At 40.9% G+C, this 18,378-nt stretch overlaps 1 protein-coding gene across 1 annotated transcript; it reads right to left on the bottom strand.

Annotated features, from left to right (window-relative positions):
* Positions 1–341: 341 nt before the first annotated feature.
* On the bottom strand, positions 342–1,308 carry LOC146080062 (olfactory receptor 13G1-like). Its single transcript, XM_083186946.1, is given in 2 exon segments — positions 342–1,223; positions 1,225–1,308. Coding segments are annotated over 2 exon segments (966 nt in total).
* Between the last annotated feature and the right edge of the window lie 17,070 nt (positions 1,309–18,378).

Here is an 18,378-nt window from a genome sequence, read left to right as displayed (position 1 = left end):
TGTACACAACATTACAGTTCTTTTGATATCAGTAAAACTGTTGTATACTTTTAAAAGGGTTTTGCTTCAACAGGCATACTTTTGTTCTGGTATAACAATGGTATAATAATTTATATTATATACAGTACTATCCTTTGTATTAATTATTTCTCTTTTAATATTGTACATTCTATCACATACTTTATATAAAAGAAAGGAACACATTTGCAAAAGAAGAAATAGGACAAAGCAGTGAAATTAACTTAAAATGACACTAAATATTTTGTCTGTAAACATAACAAAATAAAAAATATGCTATGAAGATTTATTAATATTCTAATAAAAATATATGTTTAAAATGGCTATAGCCAGCAGATTGACCTCTTCTTTATGCGTTTTAAATTAAGCAGTCTCTTAACAGCCCTTCTGAATGCCACCTTGACTTCTTGATTCCTTAAACTATATATTATAGGATTCAAAGTGGGTGTAAACACAGCATATAAAGCAGACACTATTTTATCTTTTTCTAAAGACAGGCTAGATCTGGGACGGATGTAGGTGAAAATGACAGCTCCATAATACATGGACACAATTATTATGTGTGAGGCACAAGTGGAGAAAGCCTTTCGTTTGCCTTCAGCGGAACGTATCTTTAATATAGTGTTTATAATAAAGACATAAGAAATACAAGTAAGGAGAAAACAGCAAATGCCCAGGATAAAATCTGCAGTAAACACCACAATCTCATTTATTTTAGTATCACCACATGCAAGTTTTAGTAAAGGCATTATCTCACAGAAAAAATGGTTTATCTTGTTATCATCACAGTATGGGAGTCGGAAGGTACAGTATGTATGTGTCATAGAGTTAAGTGAGCCAATAACTGTGATAGTGGTTGCTATATTAATGCAGATTCTACGATTAATAATGGTAGCATAGCGCAGAGGATGGCCAATTGCAATATATCGGTCATATGCCATGACTGTAAGTAGCAGAAGCTCTACACCCATAGGCCAAGTAAAGAAGAACAATTGGGCAACACATCCATAATATGGTATAACTTTAGATTTGGTCACATAACTTGTGAGCATTTTAGGTAAAGTAGCTGATGTACAACAGATGTCAAGAAATGACAATAGACCCAAGAAGAAGTACATAGGTGTGTTAAGACCGGGGTCAATTATGGCTAGAATAAGAATGATTAAGTTACCAATCAAAGCCACTATGTAAATGGTCAAAAAAAAAGAAGAACAACGGAGCTTCCAATTCTGGACGAGAAGACAAGCCTAAGATGACAAATTCAGACACAAGGGACCCATTGGTCTTCATTGTGCTATGATATTATATATATTCAAGAGGAATAATAAAGAACAGATCATTAGCTAAATCAATACTTTTCTGATTCTTTACATACTGTAATAACATAGTTGATGAGGTTGAAAAAGACATTAGTTCATCCTATATTTGATCTTCGGGTCACCTATTTTTTTTTAAGTGACCCATATGAAGTAACTACCTAAATATCAGTAGATTTAAATGAGAATGATTGGAGTGGTGAAGGAGCTGTAGAAAGTGGATTTGTTAGAAGTTCATGTTCTCTAAATTAAAAGTTGTTTCATGCAAATTGTTCCGATAACAATCAAAAATAGTATTGTTCATTACCCTCAGGATTGTACATTCTTAGGTCTTATTATTCTCCCAAATTCATCATTATGTAACTGGCAAGAGGCAAATCGAAAAAAATGGCATTTATGGAAATTTATATTTTAAGTACAAAAGCAAAAATGGATGTTCTGCAAAGGTTCTGCTACAAAAGACATAAAGGTTGTTAATTTCCCTGTGAAGGAGAAAAATCTACTTAATATTATTATTATTAGCATTATTACTATTATAATTATTATTACAATATTTTCTTTCTAAGGTACCAAAAAATGTGTGCAGTGCTGCAGAAGGAATACATCTAACAAAGTAAAATTAAATAGCATATGTTAAGTACACAACAGTGAAACCACCGACCATAGTTAAGTTAGTACAAATCCATTTAAATTACCAACTGGGTAGATTGAGTGACAGGGGCAGTAACAGAGCAACTAACTGTAACTTGAATGGTACATGGGGTTGCGTAACAGCCAGATAATGGTAATTTAGCATTTATGTATGGGCATTTATGTATGGGAAGTGTATGTACCAAATACAGGTTATAAGTGACGAGGGGGGACATAGAGGAAAGACATGCCACACTAGTTGTATGGATAGTGCTAGGGGAATAATGAGAGGACTGTGAAAACTTGCAAACTAAGGTAAAGAGCAGAAATGTTGGAAATGAGAATGGGAAAGGAGTATAGGTTGTTGAGAAGAGGGGTGAATATATGGAGAGGGCTTTTAGGTCTAATCAATAGGTACATTTTTCAGATTTATTTAAAGCAGTGGAGACTAGATGAAAGTCTAAATTTTATTATAATATTGTTTTTCTAAAAGTTATAATATACTGTAGATGGAAACCAGGCCGATTCCCTCCTCTGATCCAAGGCTACTTCGTCTTCTTTATGTACCTATTTCTGGCATTGACTACCCACAAAGACTGCTGGATGCTAACACTCCTAGAGGAGGACATGGCTGCTAGAGTTGCTGCTGACACACACACACTTTATGGCCACTTATCTGCTGCCTCATGGACCCCATCATGTGCCATGTTATTTCACTACACCATATGGTATGCCTGTGTGCTATGTATCCACATTGTACAGGATGTGCTTCACATGAATCTATCCATACAGGATATATCATACTACTACATATGTGTAAGTTGCTGCCATGTATGCCTTGGGTCCTTGTATGGGTTATCCCCCATCGTGGATCCTTCATATTGTTCCAAAAATGGCTGCCTCACCTGGTATGCTTGTGGATGGGATGAAAAATTCATTGATGTAATGGAAATTTGGAGACCATTCTTATAGCTTCAATTCACTGCAATTACCCCACTTTGTTAAATCTGTTCTAGGCATGGCCTCTTACCCCCATGGTAATCCTACATAGTGCACTCAAGACAGTTGTCTCACCTGGTACCATAACCTATGTAAGTTATTATTCAAAATGTCTGCACCAACCCTGCATTATACTGATTGAACACTGTAGGTTTTCTCTTTGCTTCTGTATTACTGTATTAAATCTTTGTATTTCTGTATGTCCACCTGTACAGCGCCTTTAGACCTGTTGGTGCTATATGAATAAAATTATTGTTATTATTTCTAAATAGCAAAATAAATGAAAAGGTAGAACATAACATACATCTAATTTTTAAACACTACAATTCAAAGAGTTAAAACACATTTTAATCTTAATAAGACTTCATCTGTTCATTCTTCTAACCATTCTTCATCATACTAACATCTCCTACAGCACTCTCTGTAAATGTGGAGAAAATATATTAACTGTAGAGCCTTAAGGGATTTGATCTAGGGAATTTAGGCACACAAACTGCCCAGCCCAATTTAAATTACATCAAAGGAATAAACAAAAAAAATGAATGAATAATAATAATAATAATAATAATAAAAAGAATAAGTGCTGTTGTAAGAACCTCAGAGGTAACATTAAAAAAACAGAAAACCTGTTTACCTAAAAAAAAGTAGGGATGTACATCGGACACTTTTCAGGTTTTGGGTTTTGAGTTTTGGGTTCTGATTACCTTCAGGTTTTGGGTTCTAATGGGTTTTGCCAAAACACCCCTTCAAGGTTTTGGGTTCTGATATTTTTTTTTAAAACGCATAAAAAATGCTAAAATCACAGAATTTAGATTTCTTTTTGCTCCTACGCTAATACAGCACACTTGGCAGCACCCCATGAATTATACGGCAGACTCGGCTCACCCCAGGAATTATTTGGCAGACTTGGCTCTCCCCTGGACTGATACAGCACACTTAGCATCACCCCTGGACTGATACGGCACACTTAGCATCACCCCTGGACTGATATAGTACACTTAGCATCACCCCTGGACTAATACAGGACACTTGGCAGCACCCTATGAATTATACAGCACACTGGGCTCACCCCTGGACTGATATGGCACACTTAGCATCACCCCTGGACTGATACAGCACACATGCGGGCAGCTCCAGACAGATACAGCACACATTTAGGCACCCCTGAACAGATACAGCACACATGTGGGCACCCCTGGACTGATATGGGACACATGTGGGCACCCCTGGTCTGATACGGGACACATAGGGGCACCCCTGGAATTATCTGGCACACATGCGGGCACCCCTCGACTGGTAGAGCATACATGCGGACACACCTGGACTGATACGGGACACGTGCGGGCACCCCTGGACTGATATGGGACACATGGGGCACCCCTGGAATTTTACGGCACACATGCGGGCACCCCTGAATTGATGCGGGACACATGGGGGCACCCATGGAATTATACGGCACACATGGGGGCACCCATGGAATTATACGGCACACATGCGGGCACCCCTGGACTGATTTGGGACAGTGCCTCATGCCTCCGCTGCTTTATGCCTTTTCTGCCTCATTCCTCCCCTGCTTTATGCTTTTCATTGCCTCATGCCTCCCCTGCTTTATGCCTCCACTGCCTCATGCCTCTGCCTCCCCTGCTTTATGCCTCCACTGCCTCATGCCTCTGCCTCCCCTGCTTTATGCGTCCTCTGTCTAATGCTTCTGCCTCCCCTGCATTATGCCTCTGCCTCCCCTGCTTTATGCCTCCACTGCCACTGCAGACAGCACAAACACATCCGTGCTGTCCGACTGTCAAATGCCGAATGAAGAAAATGGCGCCGGAGCCGGGACTTATATAACATCAGGATCTCATTAGAATGCGACGCCGGGCAATTATCTTTTGGCGGCGTGCCTGGATCGGAGTCAGGTGGGCACACTTAGCATCACCCCTGTGAGAATAGAATAGTGTGCTGAACACAGCGAGACACCATGCCCGAAGCATGTGAGCGTTGCGAGCCATGCAAGGGGACTCAGTACATTTATATTGTGTCCATGTCAACATAGACTACAAAAACTATGAAAAAATTATGTTGACATTGTGGGTGTCGATCATGTCCACATTAAGCTTGTCCACATAGGGTTCTACTCCGTGAGGAGTGTAGTGAGTGTTCGCACAACCTTGTAAATTGGTAAATCCCTGATTCATACAGGGTGAAAAAGGAGCCCAAAAATGTTTGTTTAGGTAAGGGGGTGCTGTTCCCTACAGCATGGGTGTATACATTTTACAGGCAAAGAAGGAAAGGGCTGTCTGGGGGAATGCACTAATCATTGATTTTTTAACAAAGCTGGTAAACAGCGCTACGTTGCGCTACGTTGGCACATGTCTTGTCCAGGAGATGTCTATTAGCCTAAAAATTGTATGAAGTTAGAAAAAATTTGCTAAAAATTGATAATACTAACAGAAGGGGTAGTATTATACTACACCCACTTAGACTCTGGTAGTGTGGTGTGCATTATATAAAAAGAGCACACCTTAATATGCAGTGATATTTAGGAGAATACCAGGACAATATGCTCTGTTACTGCATATGAGTTGACCAGGAGAGGGCGCTAGTAGATAATATATAGCTATTTACAGAATTACATTACGCCCCTAAACTGACCAGAAGAGGGTGCCAACAGACCATATACTTCTGTTAAACAGGAATTCAAGCCTGTTACCAACTACAATACATTGTAACATTCTGTGATCACTGAGCCCTATGTCAGAAGATAAACAGTATAATACTATAAATTGTAACGTTGTGACAACAGGCTGCAACATCAGAGTCTTTATGATAGAATACTATCAGTAGCAAATTAATTTTCCTTCAGGGCTACATAAAATAGACACTTCTCTTGGACAGAGATCTGTGTAAATTTTAAAACACAATTATCTCTATAAAATTTCAGCTGTTTATGTGAGTTCCCCCACTTTTGATATAGGGAATGTTTAAATAAAAACCATTAAAAGTTATATTTTAAAAAATCAATGATTAGTGCGTTCCCCCAGACAGCCCTTTCCTTGCCTGTACAAAAAAAAAAAACACATTAAGCTTTTGTCAGCCATCTGGCAATATCGACATATAGTATATTGACCATTTTCAGGTGTCGTCCTAGTCACTGTTGACCATGAAACTAGGGACTCAAGGGTACGGAGTGCAGTTCTGGGCCCCACACTATAAAAAGGACATCATAGAAGTAGAAAAAATCCAAAGGCGAGCAACAAAGCTTATTAGGGGAATGGAGAATTTAAGCTACGGGGAGAGATTAAGCAATTTGGGACTATTTACATTGGAAAAGAGACGTTTAAGGGGAGACATGCTCAACATGTACAAGTATATCAAGGGCCAATATAAGGAACTGTCACACAAGCTCTTTTCTACTAGAAAGGAATCTAAGACACGAGGGCATGAGTATAGATTAGAAGAAAAAGATTTCATTCAGCTAGTAGAAAGAATTTGTTTACGGTCAGAACAGTCAAACTCTGGAACTCTCTTCCCAGAGAGGTGGTAACGGCTGGCTCATTAAATGCGTTCAAGGCAAAGTTGGATGAACATTTACTGGATAAAAACATCCATGGGTACAAATAAGAAATATAATCTGTCTGTAAAATATCAGATTGGGGCTAGGTTCTTAAACCACCATGCGCTGCTAAATGGATTAATCAGTAATAAATACCACTGGACAGAAGGACACTGGACACACTGCAATGGGTATATACATTTAATGTAAATAAAAAAAAGTAAAATAAGTTATACAAACAGTTAATACATATCAATTATAAAAAATGCACAATACAATTTATATCTAGAATACCTAAAAAGCCATATTGTGGGTCACGTTTGCAAATAGAAGTAGATACAGTAGAAACTCCGGGATTAGTATATATCTGAGTAAAAGGGGTTAGTTGCAGTCACTTGTAGAGGTTAGTAGTGGCAGGGGGGAAGGGGTTAAAGCAGTTAAGCCAGTAGCACAGTCAATCAGCGGTTAAACAGCATTATGCAGAACCATTAGATTTGGTAGAATAGTGCCCTAAGTGCGACACTGAAAGCAGGTTTGGTATCTCACCCTTAGTTGGTGCTGGGGAGCTTATGTTGGTGATAGCTCTACCCGGTTAGATGTTGAGAGGGAAATGTTGTTTGAGAGCTCTACCCAAGCGTTAATGCTGCGTCCGGTGTAGCGGGCAAATGGTGCTTGCTGAAGTCACAGCGTGAGGGGATGCAGACGGCTGAGGTGTATGCCGATCAGCGGGAGGGAGACCTCGACCGCTGGCTGGAGTGAGGTAGCTGCTGCCCAGTGACGGCGACTTGTTAGTGGAAGACCGCGGCAGACCAGCTTGAACAGGTGACAGTGTGAGGGAATCACGGAGATTTGCAAGCGTGACCAGGAAGTGACATCAACGCGTTTCGTCTCTAAGGAAACTGGAGACTTTTTCAGTCTCCAGTTTCCATAGAGACGAAACGCGTCAACGTCACTTCCTGGTCACGCTTGCAAATCTCCTTGATTACCTCACACTGTCTCCTGTTCAAGCTGGTCTGCCGCGGTCTTCCACTAACAAGTCGCCGTCACTGGGCAGCAGCTACCTCACTCCAGCCAGCGGTCCAGGTCTCCCTCCCGCTGATCGCATACACCTCAGTTGTCTGCATCCCCTCACGCTGTGACTTCAGCAAGCACCACCCAGCCCACCCAGCCCAACCAGTCCAGGGGCACCACACCACTGTTACCCTAAATAGGGTCTACAATAAGTCAGCAAGGAGCCACATGATAATGGCTCCTTACTTGGTATATCTGAACTAAGAGCTACCTACCTTGGAGCAACCCCAGACTACTCCATGTGGCATATCAGGACCTGCATCTCCGCCTAATGCAAGCTCCTCTCTGCCTCTCACAACATACATACAGATAGTGGTAGATGCTCAAATTAGTTCAGTAAAACTTTTCAGGTGCATGCAAGGGAGGGGTTAATACTTAGTAAGTAACAAGACATTGGTTCCCCCGGCACACTGAATAGTTTTAGCAACCAATCTTGAACACTACATGATAATAGAATTCAGAGATATTGGTTACATATACCTGCTTCTCTGTATATTGGGGGTCCCTAGCGCTATATCTAGGTGCAGGGTGTGGCACCCCAAAAACTATCATAAGCTAGGAGGCCCAGCGCAGCATGCCAGTGAGATACTAAGTGTTAATAATTAGTGATAGGAAGCCGAAGCTATACATAAAGAGAGAGATAAATGAAATGTAATTAAAATAAGAGAGAGAGAGTGTTAGTAAGGGAAAAGTGTTAATAAAATGTAAGGGCATGCTGCACTAAAGCCACCCAGCCCAACCAGTCCAGGGGCACCACACCCCACACCACTGTTACCCTAAATTGTGTGGTGGTGTGGGGTGTGGTGCCCCTGGACTGGTTGGGCTGGGTGGCTTTAGTGCAGCATGCCCTTACATTCTATTAACACTTTTCCCTCACTAACACTCTCTCTCTCTCTTATTTTAATTACATTTCATTTATCTCTCTCTTTATGTATAGCTTCAGCTTCCTATCACTAATTATTAACATTTAGTATCTCACTGGCATGCCGCGCTGGGCCTCCTAGCTTATGATAGTTTTTGGGGTGCCACAACCTGCACCTAGATATAGCGCTAGGGACCCCCAATATACAGAGAAGCCTTGACGCGGCTTGGGGGCATATCATACACCTGCGCAGGTATATGTAACCAATATCTCTGAATTCTATTATCATGTAGTGTACAAGATTGGTTGCTAAAACTATTCAGTGTGCCGGGGGAACCAATGTCTTGTTACTTACTAAGTATTAACCCCTCCCTTGCATGCACCTGAAAAGTTTTACTGAACTAATTTGAGCACTACCACTATCTGTATCTACTATGTAACTATATAATTATTGGCCAACCTAGTCACTGTCGACCTAGACATTGTCGACCCACTATACCATGGGTCTTCAAACTGCTGCCTTCCAGATGTTGTGAAACTACAAATCCCAGCATGCCTTGCCGCAGTTTTGCTATAAGGGAGTGTTAAAACTGTGGCAAGGCATGCTGGGATTTGTAGTTTCACAACATCTGGAGGGCCGCAGTTTGAAGACCCATGCACCATACCATAACTGTAAGTTGTACAACTACTGTATACTTCTCCTGAATAAAAAGTTCATAGACATTTACGGTATATGGCAAAGAATGTCAAAAGAGGTTTCATTAGACTATCCACATTGCCACTATTGCCTTGATTATTGTTTATATCCAAACAACAAGTTTGCCTTCACCTATGCAAAGGCTCTCTCTCTCTCTCTCTTTCTCTCTCTTTCTCTCTCTCTCTCTCTCTCTCTCTCTCTCCCAAAAACAAAAAACAATGTCCTGATTTAAGGCCCATACTCACTAGAAGATTATCTTTCCAATCTGGCTGTTTGTAATGAAAATCTGGAAATTTTTGGACACAAATTACAATAAACCATTTACTCCCAAATGCTAGAAAATGGACAAAAGCAATTATCTGCAAAATGGATTAAACTAATTTATTTGAATGACCATTTTTGTCTCTTTTCCATGTTTATGAGCAAATGGTCAATTGTCATTTGCTCCCAAAAATGTCCAGAATTTCATTACAACCAACCAGATTGGAAAGATAATCTTCTAGTGTGTATGGGTCTTTAGAGTTAAAACAAGTCTGCTTTAAAAATCAATATCATAATTTTTAGCAACTGTACATGTGTCAGACCTGCAGATGCACATGTGCGCAATAGTGGGTGACTCTGAGTTATATGCATCTCAGCCAGGGCCGTTTCTAGAGGCGGACAAGCCGTGCAGCCGCCCGGGGTGCCGCACGGCTTGTCAGCCTCTGTTGAACAGCCGGGGCGCCCGGCAGCTTCCCCCACGCCGCTGCCCCCCCTTCCTCAGCCTCTCCCCGTCCGCCGCCCCAGCCACAGTTTACATTTGGAGGGGATAGACGCGCATAGCGCGTCTCTCCTGCCCCTGGCTGTGTCACTGGGCTGTTAGCCAATCAGCTCGCGGGCCGGCAGCCAATCAGGAGCCAGCCCGCAAGGTATGATTGGCTGGGTCGGGACATAGTGAAGGGGAAGGAGAGACGCGCTATGCGCTCCCCTCCCCTCCCCTGGGAAACAGCAGCCGCGGCGGCAGCGGGACTCGGAGACCCGGACTCTGCTCTCCCCAGCAGCAGCAACAACGGTGGCACTGTGGGGGCATATAGGTTTGGCACTGAGGGGGGCATATGTGTGGCACTGTGGGGGCATATATGTGGCACTATGGGGGCATATGTGTGGCACTGTGGGGGCATATGTGTGGCACTGGGGGCATATATGTGGCTGTGGGGGCATATGTGTGGCACTGTGGGGGCATATGTGTGGCACTGTGGGGGCTTATCTGCCACTGTGGGGGCATATATGTGGCACTGTGGGGGCATATTTGGCACTGTGGGGGCATATATGTGTGGCACTGTGGGGGCATATCTGCCACTGTGGGGGCATATGTGTGGCACTGTGGGGGCATATCTGCCACTGTGGAGGCATATTAGTAAATGGCATCAGTTGTGCGGCAGCGGCGCGTGGGGCATAATGTGTAATAGGCATTACGTTGTGGGGAGTATTGTGTAATTGCCATCATGGTGTGCGACGTAATATGTGATTGTCATTACAGTGTGCAACATAATGTGTAATTGTCATCGCAGTGTGCGGCGTAATATGTAATTGTCATCACAGTGTGCGGCATAATGTGTAATTGTCATCACAGTGTGCGGCGTAATGTGTAATTGGCATCACGGATAAAAAGAGTATAATGATTCTATTTCATGTTATGTATTTTTTTTTTTTTTGGGGGGGGGGGGGCGCATTTTTATTTCTTTGCCCTGGGAGCTAAATTGGCTAGAAACGGCCCTGATCTCAGCCACCATCTCAACTTAACACTGAGAAGGTGTAATTGGCCAGAAACATGGCTTCTGCATCAATTGTTATTTGGGCATGTGGTGGGTGTCTAGATGAAATTGCTGGCTATTTAGAGTTGTGCATATACCAAGATCCATCTACTTTCAGACAGATCTCCAAGGAGAGGGCTGGTTACTTTCACAAGCAAAAGTACAAGGATTATGTGGTCACGTAGATGTTGTCCCCTGTGGATGCAGGAGGAAATCCAGATTCATGATTTGGGCACTTGGACCACTAGGAACAGTACACCCCTGATGGAGAAACGTATGTTTGCTGTCTCCGACAACAGTTGTTTAGGTACCGTAATGCCACAGCCCCAGATCCAGAGATCGATGGCTCCTGGCTCCTATTTTTCCAATTGCAGATCAGTTGTAGAAAAGCAGCATTGTTCATTGGTTTCTTGCTAACTGTGCATCTACAGAGTTTCCATAACCATGTAGTACAAAGGAGGGTGGTAAGAGGGATAATGTGCCCACCACTGACAACAGCAACGGTCAGTCCGTAGTTATAGCTGCAGGCACGTAAAGCACTGGACCACCATGGCACTTCTTGAAGAGGAGGCGGTCTGGGATACTAGGTGACAGAGCAGCCGTGGATACTGCCATGCTACTGCATATAGGAAGCTGTATCACACTGTAAATATAGTCACACTAGACACCTCCACACAGCTGTAACTGATATAATGTCATTCGTATAATTTTTAATCTTTGGGAGATAAAAAAATACAGTTTCACTACCTAAGTTATATCTCACTACATGTTACATACTGTAGCTACACCATCTCTCCAGGAAGAGAGTTCCATAATTTAAAAAGTTTTTTCTTTTAACCCTTTCAGGTCCAACGTCTAGTCAGTCTCAACAGCCCTAGCGTTAGTAGCAGATCCAATAGTGAGCCACTTTAAAATAAGAACATTAACATCCTTCGACATTCTATGTAGACCATTTTTGAATAATAAAATAATACAATTAATTTAAACATTTAAACCAGACTGTTTGAATTGCAAAAACCAAATTGTACTGCAAAGAATTCAGGGTACAAAATCTTTTCTCATCTAGTCCAAAATGCAGGCCCACGTGTCCTACCTCCAAACAAAAAAGGGTGCCTGGTAGTTTGTTATATTGCCCCCTGATATATTTGTACATGTTAAGCATGTCTCCCCTTTAACATCTTTTTTCCAGCGTAAACATTCCTAATTTGTCCAGTCTGTCTTCATAGCTTAGATTCACCAACCCTTTTATTAGCTTGGATTCTCTTCTCTGGACTTTTTCTAGTTCTATGATGTCCTTTTTTGTACTATGCAGCCCAGAATTGTACTTCAACTTCTAGATGTGGTCAAATCAATGCCTTGTAGAGTGGCATAATTACATTTATGTCCCTAGCCTCCATACCCCTTTTTATGCAGGCTAGTGTCCTGTTGACCTTATTTGCTGTTACATAACACTGGGCACTACACTCCAGTTTGTTGTCAATTTGGAATCCTAGATCCTTTTCCAATTCTGATTACCCAAACCACCCTGCTTAGATTATAACCAGCACTCTGGTTATGTTTCCTAAGATGCATAATCTTGCATTTATTAACATTGAACCTAATTTTCGTCCAATTTTTCGTCAACTCATATAGTTTATTTAGATCGCTCTGAAGCATGAAGACATCCTGGTCTGTTCTAATCACCCTGCACAGTTTTGTGTCATCAGCAAATATGGCAACTTGCTGAGCAATCCCACCCCTATATCTTTAATGAATATGTTAAATTAAAATGGCCCTAGCACTGACCCCTGTGGTACTCCTCTTAGTACTGGTATCCCACCTGAAAATGCACCATTTACAACTTCTCTCTCTTCTCTATCCTGCAGCCTGTTTCTTACCCACCTACAAATTTACCCCTAGCCCCAATTCCTCCATTTTATTGAGCAGCCTTTTATGTGGCACAGTATCAAAAGCCGTAGCAAAATCCAGGAAGACCACATCTTAAGCATTTCCTTTATCTAGGTTCTTGCTTACTTCCTTGTAAAAGCTTTTTATTTTTTTTTTTTATTTTTACAAACCCATGTAGGTTATTACTGATTATACTCTGCATCTCTAAATGTTTTTGGATACCATCTCTTAAAATTCCTCAAATAATTTCCCCACTATTGATATTAAGCTCACAGGTCTACAATTTACTGTGAGCTTAATATCAATAGTGGGAGAATTATTTAAGAGAAGTTCCTTGTTAAAATAACGGAGGGCTGCTGTAAACATGTTGTTCTATACACCCAAAGCTGGGACTGTTTTTATGTAAAATGACTATGACATTGTAGTCTCCATTTTGTGATTGCTGATTGATATCAGATTTACCAGCCTGTAGCTTTGTGGAGGTAGAGAACATGTCATGTTTTCTGGTTTACAGTGGGTGGTTGACTTGTTATCTGCATCTTTGCTTCCTGAATTTCCCTCCCTACCTAATGTAATTTTTTTGACTTACACCTAACTTGCTGCACATGAGAGATGCCCTCCCCACCAATGTATTGAGAAGGCTGATTTTACCCTATTGGGTAAGCTTAGGTGGGCATTGTATGTTTGTATGGAAGTCAGAAACTACTCACCAATTTGTCATTATTTTTATGGCAACTGGCCCATGCAGATGTTGGCCCAGCTGTGTGGTAATAGGCCATTACATTAACAACAGCCCTCAATAACGTAAATAGGTACTTGTGTATTATCACGGCGCCCACTTTCCCTACGTACGTTAACTTAGTGAAATCGCATCGCATAACGTTCTATTACCATGCGATGTGATGCAATTTTACCCTTCCCTCTCCGTGTTATTCCCGCCCCCTGACACGTCTTGTCAGAAATTCACTCTGAGGTGATTTTGTGAGGTGATAAGACGTGTTTTACAGAGCTAGAGTGATTTATAGTAGTTTCAGTGAAGTTTTCAGTGAATTTTGCTTAATTTCGACTGATTCCTGTGCAATGGCAGCAATGGCAGCATCTTCATCAGTAAGCCTGCTGTCTCTTGAGTAGCTGGGAGAGGCATGGGAGCTGAGAGATAGGACAGTAGTTAAGGGTCCCATACATCAGCAATTAATTGTGACAATTTTCAGATATGGAGATGATTGCCACAATTAATTTTAGATGTGTGGGCTCCCCCTTTTGGCAATCCCAATCAAAATCGCCAATCGATTGCTTAATCGGGTTTTTAAACATGTTTAATAATCTGGTATTATCTGCAGATCTTTTTTATATGTGTGGGCATTCCCAATTCGTCTTTTTCATCTATTTACATTATGAACAGCAATCGATTGGGCAATTTCCAGATATGAAGATGCAATCTTTATATGGAAAAATCTGCCGATCACTGAAATAAATCTATAATGTGTGGGCAAAGTCAGATAGATTGTAAAATCCATTTATCTGGCCCAAAAATCCCTGGATCTGTAAATCCATAAATTGTGATTGCTGATGTATGGGTCCCATTAGAGAGAGAGTTATGGGCCCCATACATCAGCAATCACAATTTATGGATTTCCAGATACAGGGATATTTTGGGCAGATAAATGGATTCTACAATCTATTTGACTTGCCCACACATTACAGATTTATTTCAGTTATCTGCAGATTTTTCCATCTAAAGATTGCATCTTCATATCTGGAAATTGCCCAATCGATTGTCATTTCAGCTGTTCATAATGTAAATAGATGAAGAAGACGAATTGGGAATGCCCACACATATAAAAAAGATCCGCAGATAATACCAGATTATTAAGCATGTTTCAAAATCTGATTAAGCAATCGATTGGCGATTTTGATTGGGATTGCCAAAAGGGGGAGCCCACACATCTAAAATTAATTGTGGCAATCATCTCCATATCTGAAAATTGTCACAATTAATTGCTGATGTATGGGGCCCTTTAGGGTCAGAATTGTGTTTTTTTTTCAGAATGGGAGTAATCAATGCATGTTTGAGCAGAGAAGGAAAAGTACCAGTAGCAAGAGAGAGATTCCAGATTTTAGTTAAGGTTGGAATAAGCACAGGAGATAGATTTTAAATGACTTGCGCAGGTATAGGATCAAGAGGAGAGGTAGTAGAGTATGAGGATAAGAAGAGTGTGGATCCTTCTTTTGCATTATGTGATAAAAAAAACCCATAAATGAATACACACCTTAGCTCAAGATAGAAATATAATAAACATATCCACTGTTTAAAAAGGAAACAAATATCTTTAAAAAAAAGTTCACTTTGTTTTGATGGAACACTACCTGAATGGCCATGGGTACCAGGTTTGAACCCAGCTATGTTCATTTTTTATGGTGTACTGGGAGCATATTATTTTATGGACTCATTAAAAAAAAGTGAAGGCAAATCCGGTACATGGTATTTTAGCATTGTTTCACCTACAACATTATCTTTAGATAGAAGAGTGAAGTATCAGATTTAAAATATTTTTGCCAATCTATTAACATGAACAATTACAACATTCATTATGTTCTTTTAAAGAAACAATTTTGGATCTGACTCATACTTTACAAAATATCATGCTTAAAATAAAGTATTCAAAAATAATGGAAGTCATGATAAGAGGTTTGAAAAGTTTTGACATAAACACTTAACATTTTTGGTAGACAAATGCTAAAAAAATTCCCGAAGTTTACTTACCATAAATTTCTAAATCTGGAAACAAAACTGGTAAATAGGTTCATTGATGGTCCTTAAAACATTATTCAAGCTACAAGCATTTTTATATATGGGATCCGTAAAATATGTAAAACAACAAAATATCCAAATAATAACATGTATTTTAAGTTTAGTAAACACTGAAAATGTATGATTTCAGCACTTATAATAAATAAGGTTTACGTAATAGAATGTTCTTATTGACTTTAACCCCTTCCCGACATTTGACGTACATTTACGTCATGGTCGGGAAGTACTTCCCGACACATGGCATAAATGTACGTCATGGATTTAAACTGTCACCGCGTCTATAGACGCGGTGACAGTTTGGAGATGTCTGCTGTCCCTGACAGCAGACATCCCCCCTCGCCGACCGGGGGGGGGCAGGGGTGCCCCCCCCGGTCGGCGATCGCTGCGATTGGCTGTTCAACAGTGAACAGCCAATTGCAGCGTTTTCTGTGTTACCGGCGGCTAAGCCGCTCGGTAACACAGAGATCGGTGGTGATCGGTGCTGTTAAGTACAGCACCGATCACCACCGAGCGGCAGCCCGCCCTCCCGCCCGCCCGGCAGACCGCCCTCCCACCCGGCAGCCTCCCTCCAACCCAGCCAGCAGCCGCAGCGCCAGCCCCCCTCCCACCCCCCCGCCAGCAGCAGCACAGCTGCTTAAATCTTTGTTTTTATGAACTAAATCTTTGTTTTTATGAACTATATATATATATATATATATAATATATATATATATATATATATATATATATATATATATATATATGTGTATATATGTATATATATATATATATATATATACACACATATATATATATATGTGTGTGTATATATATATATATATATACACATATATATATATATATATACACACACACATATATATATATATATATACAGTGATCGGTGCTGTTAAGTACAGCACCGATCACCACCGAGCGGCAGCCCGCCCTCCCACCCGCCCGGCAGACCGCCCTCCCACCCGGCAGCCCCCCCTCCCACCCACCCGGCTGCCGCAGCGCCAGCACCCCTCCCACCCCCCCACCAGCCGCAGCGCCAGCCCCCCTCCCAAAGCTGGTGAGCAAAATGGGGTCACATGTGGGGGGGGTTCCACTGTATTGGTGCTTCGGGGGTCTTGCTAATGCGACATAGCACCCACCATTCATTCCACCACCAAAAATCACTCCTTCCCTTCTGAGTCCTGCCATGCACCCAAATGGTATTTTTGGGTCACATATGAGGCATTGCCGTACTCGGGAGAAATTGGGGCACAGATTTTGGGGTGCTTTGTCTCCTTCATTCCTTGCGAAAATGAAAAATTTTGAGCCAGAACTGCATTTTTGTGTAAAAAATTACATTTTTTTACACAAAAATGCAGATCTGGCTCAAAATTTTTCATTTTCACAAGGAATGAAGGAGACAAAGCACCCCAAAATCTGTGCCCCAATTTCTCCCGAGTATGGCAATGCCTCACATGTGACCAAAAAATACCAGTTGGGTGCATGGCAGGACTCAGAAGGGAAGGAGTGATTTTTGGATTTTGCAGCACAGATTCTGGTTGAATGACCCCTGAAGCACCCATACAGTGGAACCCCCCCACAAGTGACCCCATTTTGCAAACTACACCCTTCAGGGAATTCATCAGGGGGTATAGTGTACATTTCAAACCCCCAGAGGTTTCACCAATTTTGATACAACTGAGCTGTGAAAATGAAAAATTAAATTTTTTCATTTTCACAGCCCAGTTGTATCAAAATTGGTGAAACCCCTGGGGGTTTGAAATGTACACTATACCCCTAAATGAATTCCCTGAAGGGTGTAGTTTGCAAAATGGGGTGACTTGTGGGGGAGGTTCCTAACTTTTAGCACTTATGGTGCCTAGAAACCTACATGGTGCCTAAAAAAAAATCTCATAAAAAGGAGGCTCCAAAATCAAGTAGGTGCTCCTTCTATTATGAAGCCTGTGGTTTGGTCAACGTGCACACTAGGGCCACATATAGGATATTTATGAAAACAAAAGAATTGGGGTAATCAATTTTTAGTCACATTTCTCTAGTAAAATCTACTGTATTCGTTAGAAAAATGTATTAAAATTGAAACTCTGCAAAAAAAAAGAAATTTTGAAATTTCACCTACACTTTGTTTTAATTCCTGTGAAACACCTAAAGGGTTAACAAACTTCCAAAATGCTGTTTTGAATACTGTGAGGGGTGCAGTTTTTGAAATGGCATCATTTATGGGGGTGTCTCACATACAAGTCCCTCAAAGTCACATCAGAACTGAACTGGTCCCTAAAAAAATCAGTGTTTGAAATTTTCTTGAAAATTTGAGAATTTGCTATTCATATTTGAAGCCTCCTAGTGTCCAAAAAAATGAAAAGGAGGTTGAAATAATGATTGCAACATAAAGTAGACATATGGTCTTTGTTAGTTATTAACTATTTTGAGTGGTATGTTTATTTGTCTCACAAGCAGAAAATGTGACAATTTGCAAATTGCTAAATTTTCCATTTTTTTCCGACATTTTGGTATTTTTCACAAAAAAACACAGACTGTATCGACGAAAATTTACCACTAACTTGAAGTACAATGTGTCACGAGAAAACAATCTCAAAATCACTGGGATAAGTAAAAGCAAAAAAAAGTTATCCCCACTTAAGTGAAACATGTCAGATTTGAAAAAAAATGGCTCTGTCAGGAACGCAAAAACTGGCTGTGTCAGGAAGGGGTTAAAAAGTCTGCATGTAATTGTAAAATATAAATAATA

This window comes from Crinia signifera, chromosome 1 (assembly GCF_055691185.1).
Source record: "Crinia signifera chromosome 1, ASM5569118v1, whole genome shotgun sequence".
NCBI classification, from domain to species: Eukaryota; Metazoa; Chordata; class Amphibia; order Anura; family Myobatrachidae; genus Crinia; species Crinia signifera.
This window is presented reverse-complemented; position numbering and strand designations above follow the sequence as displayed.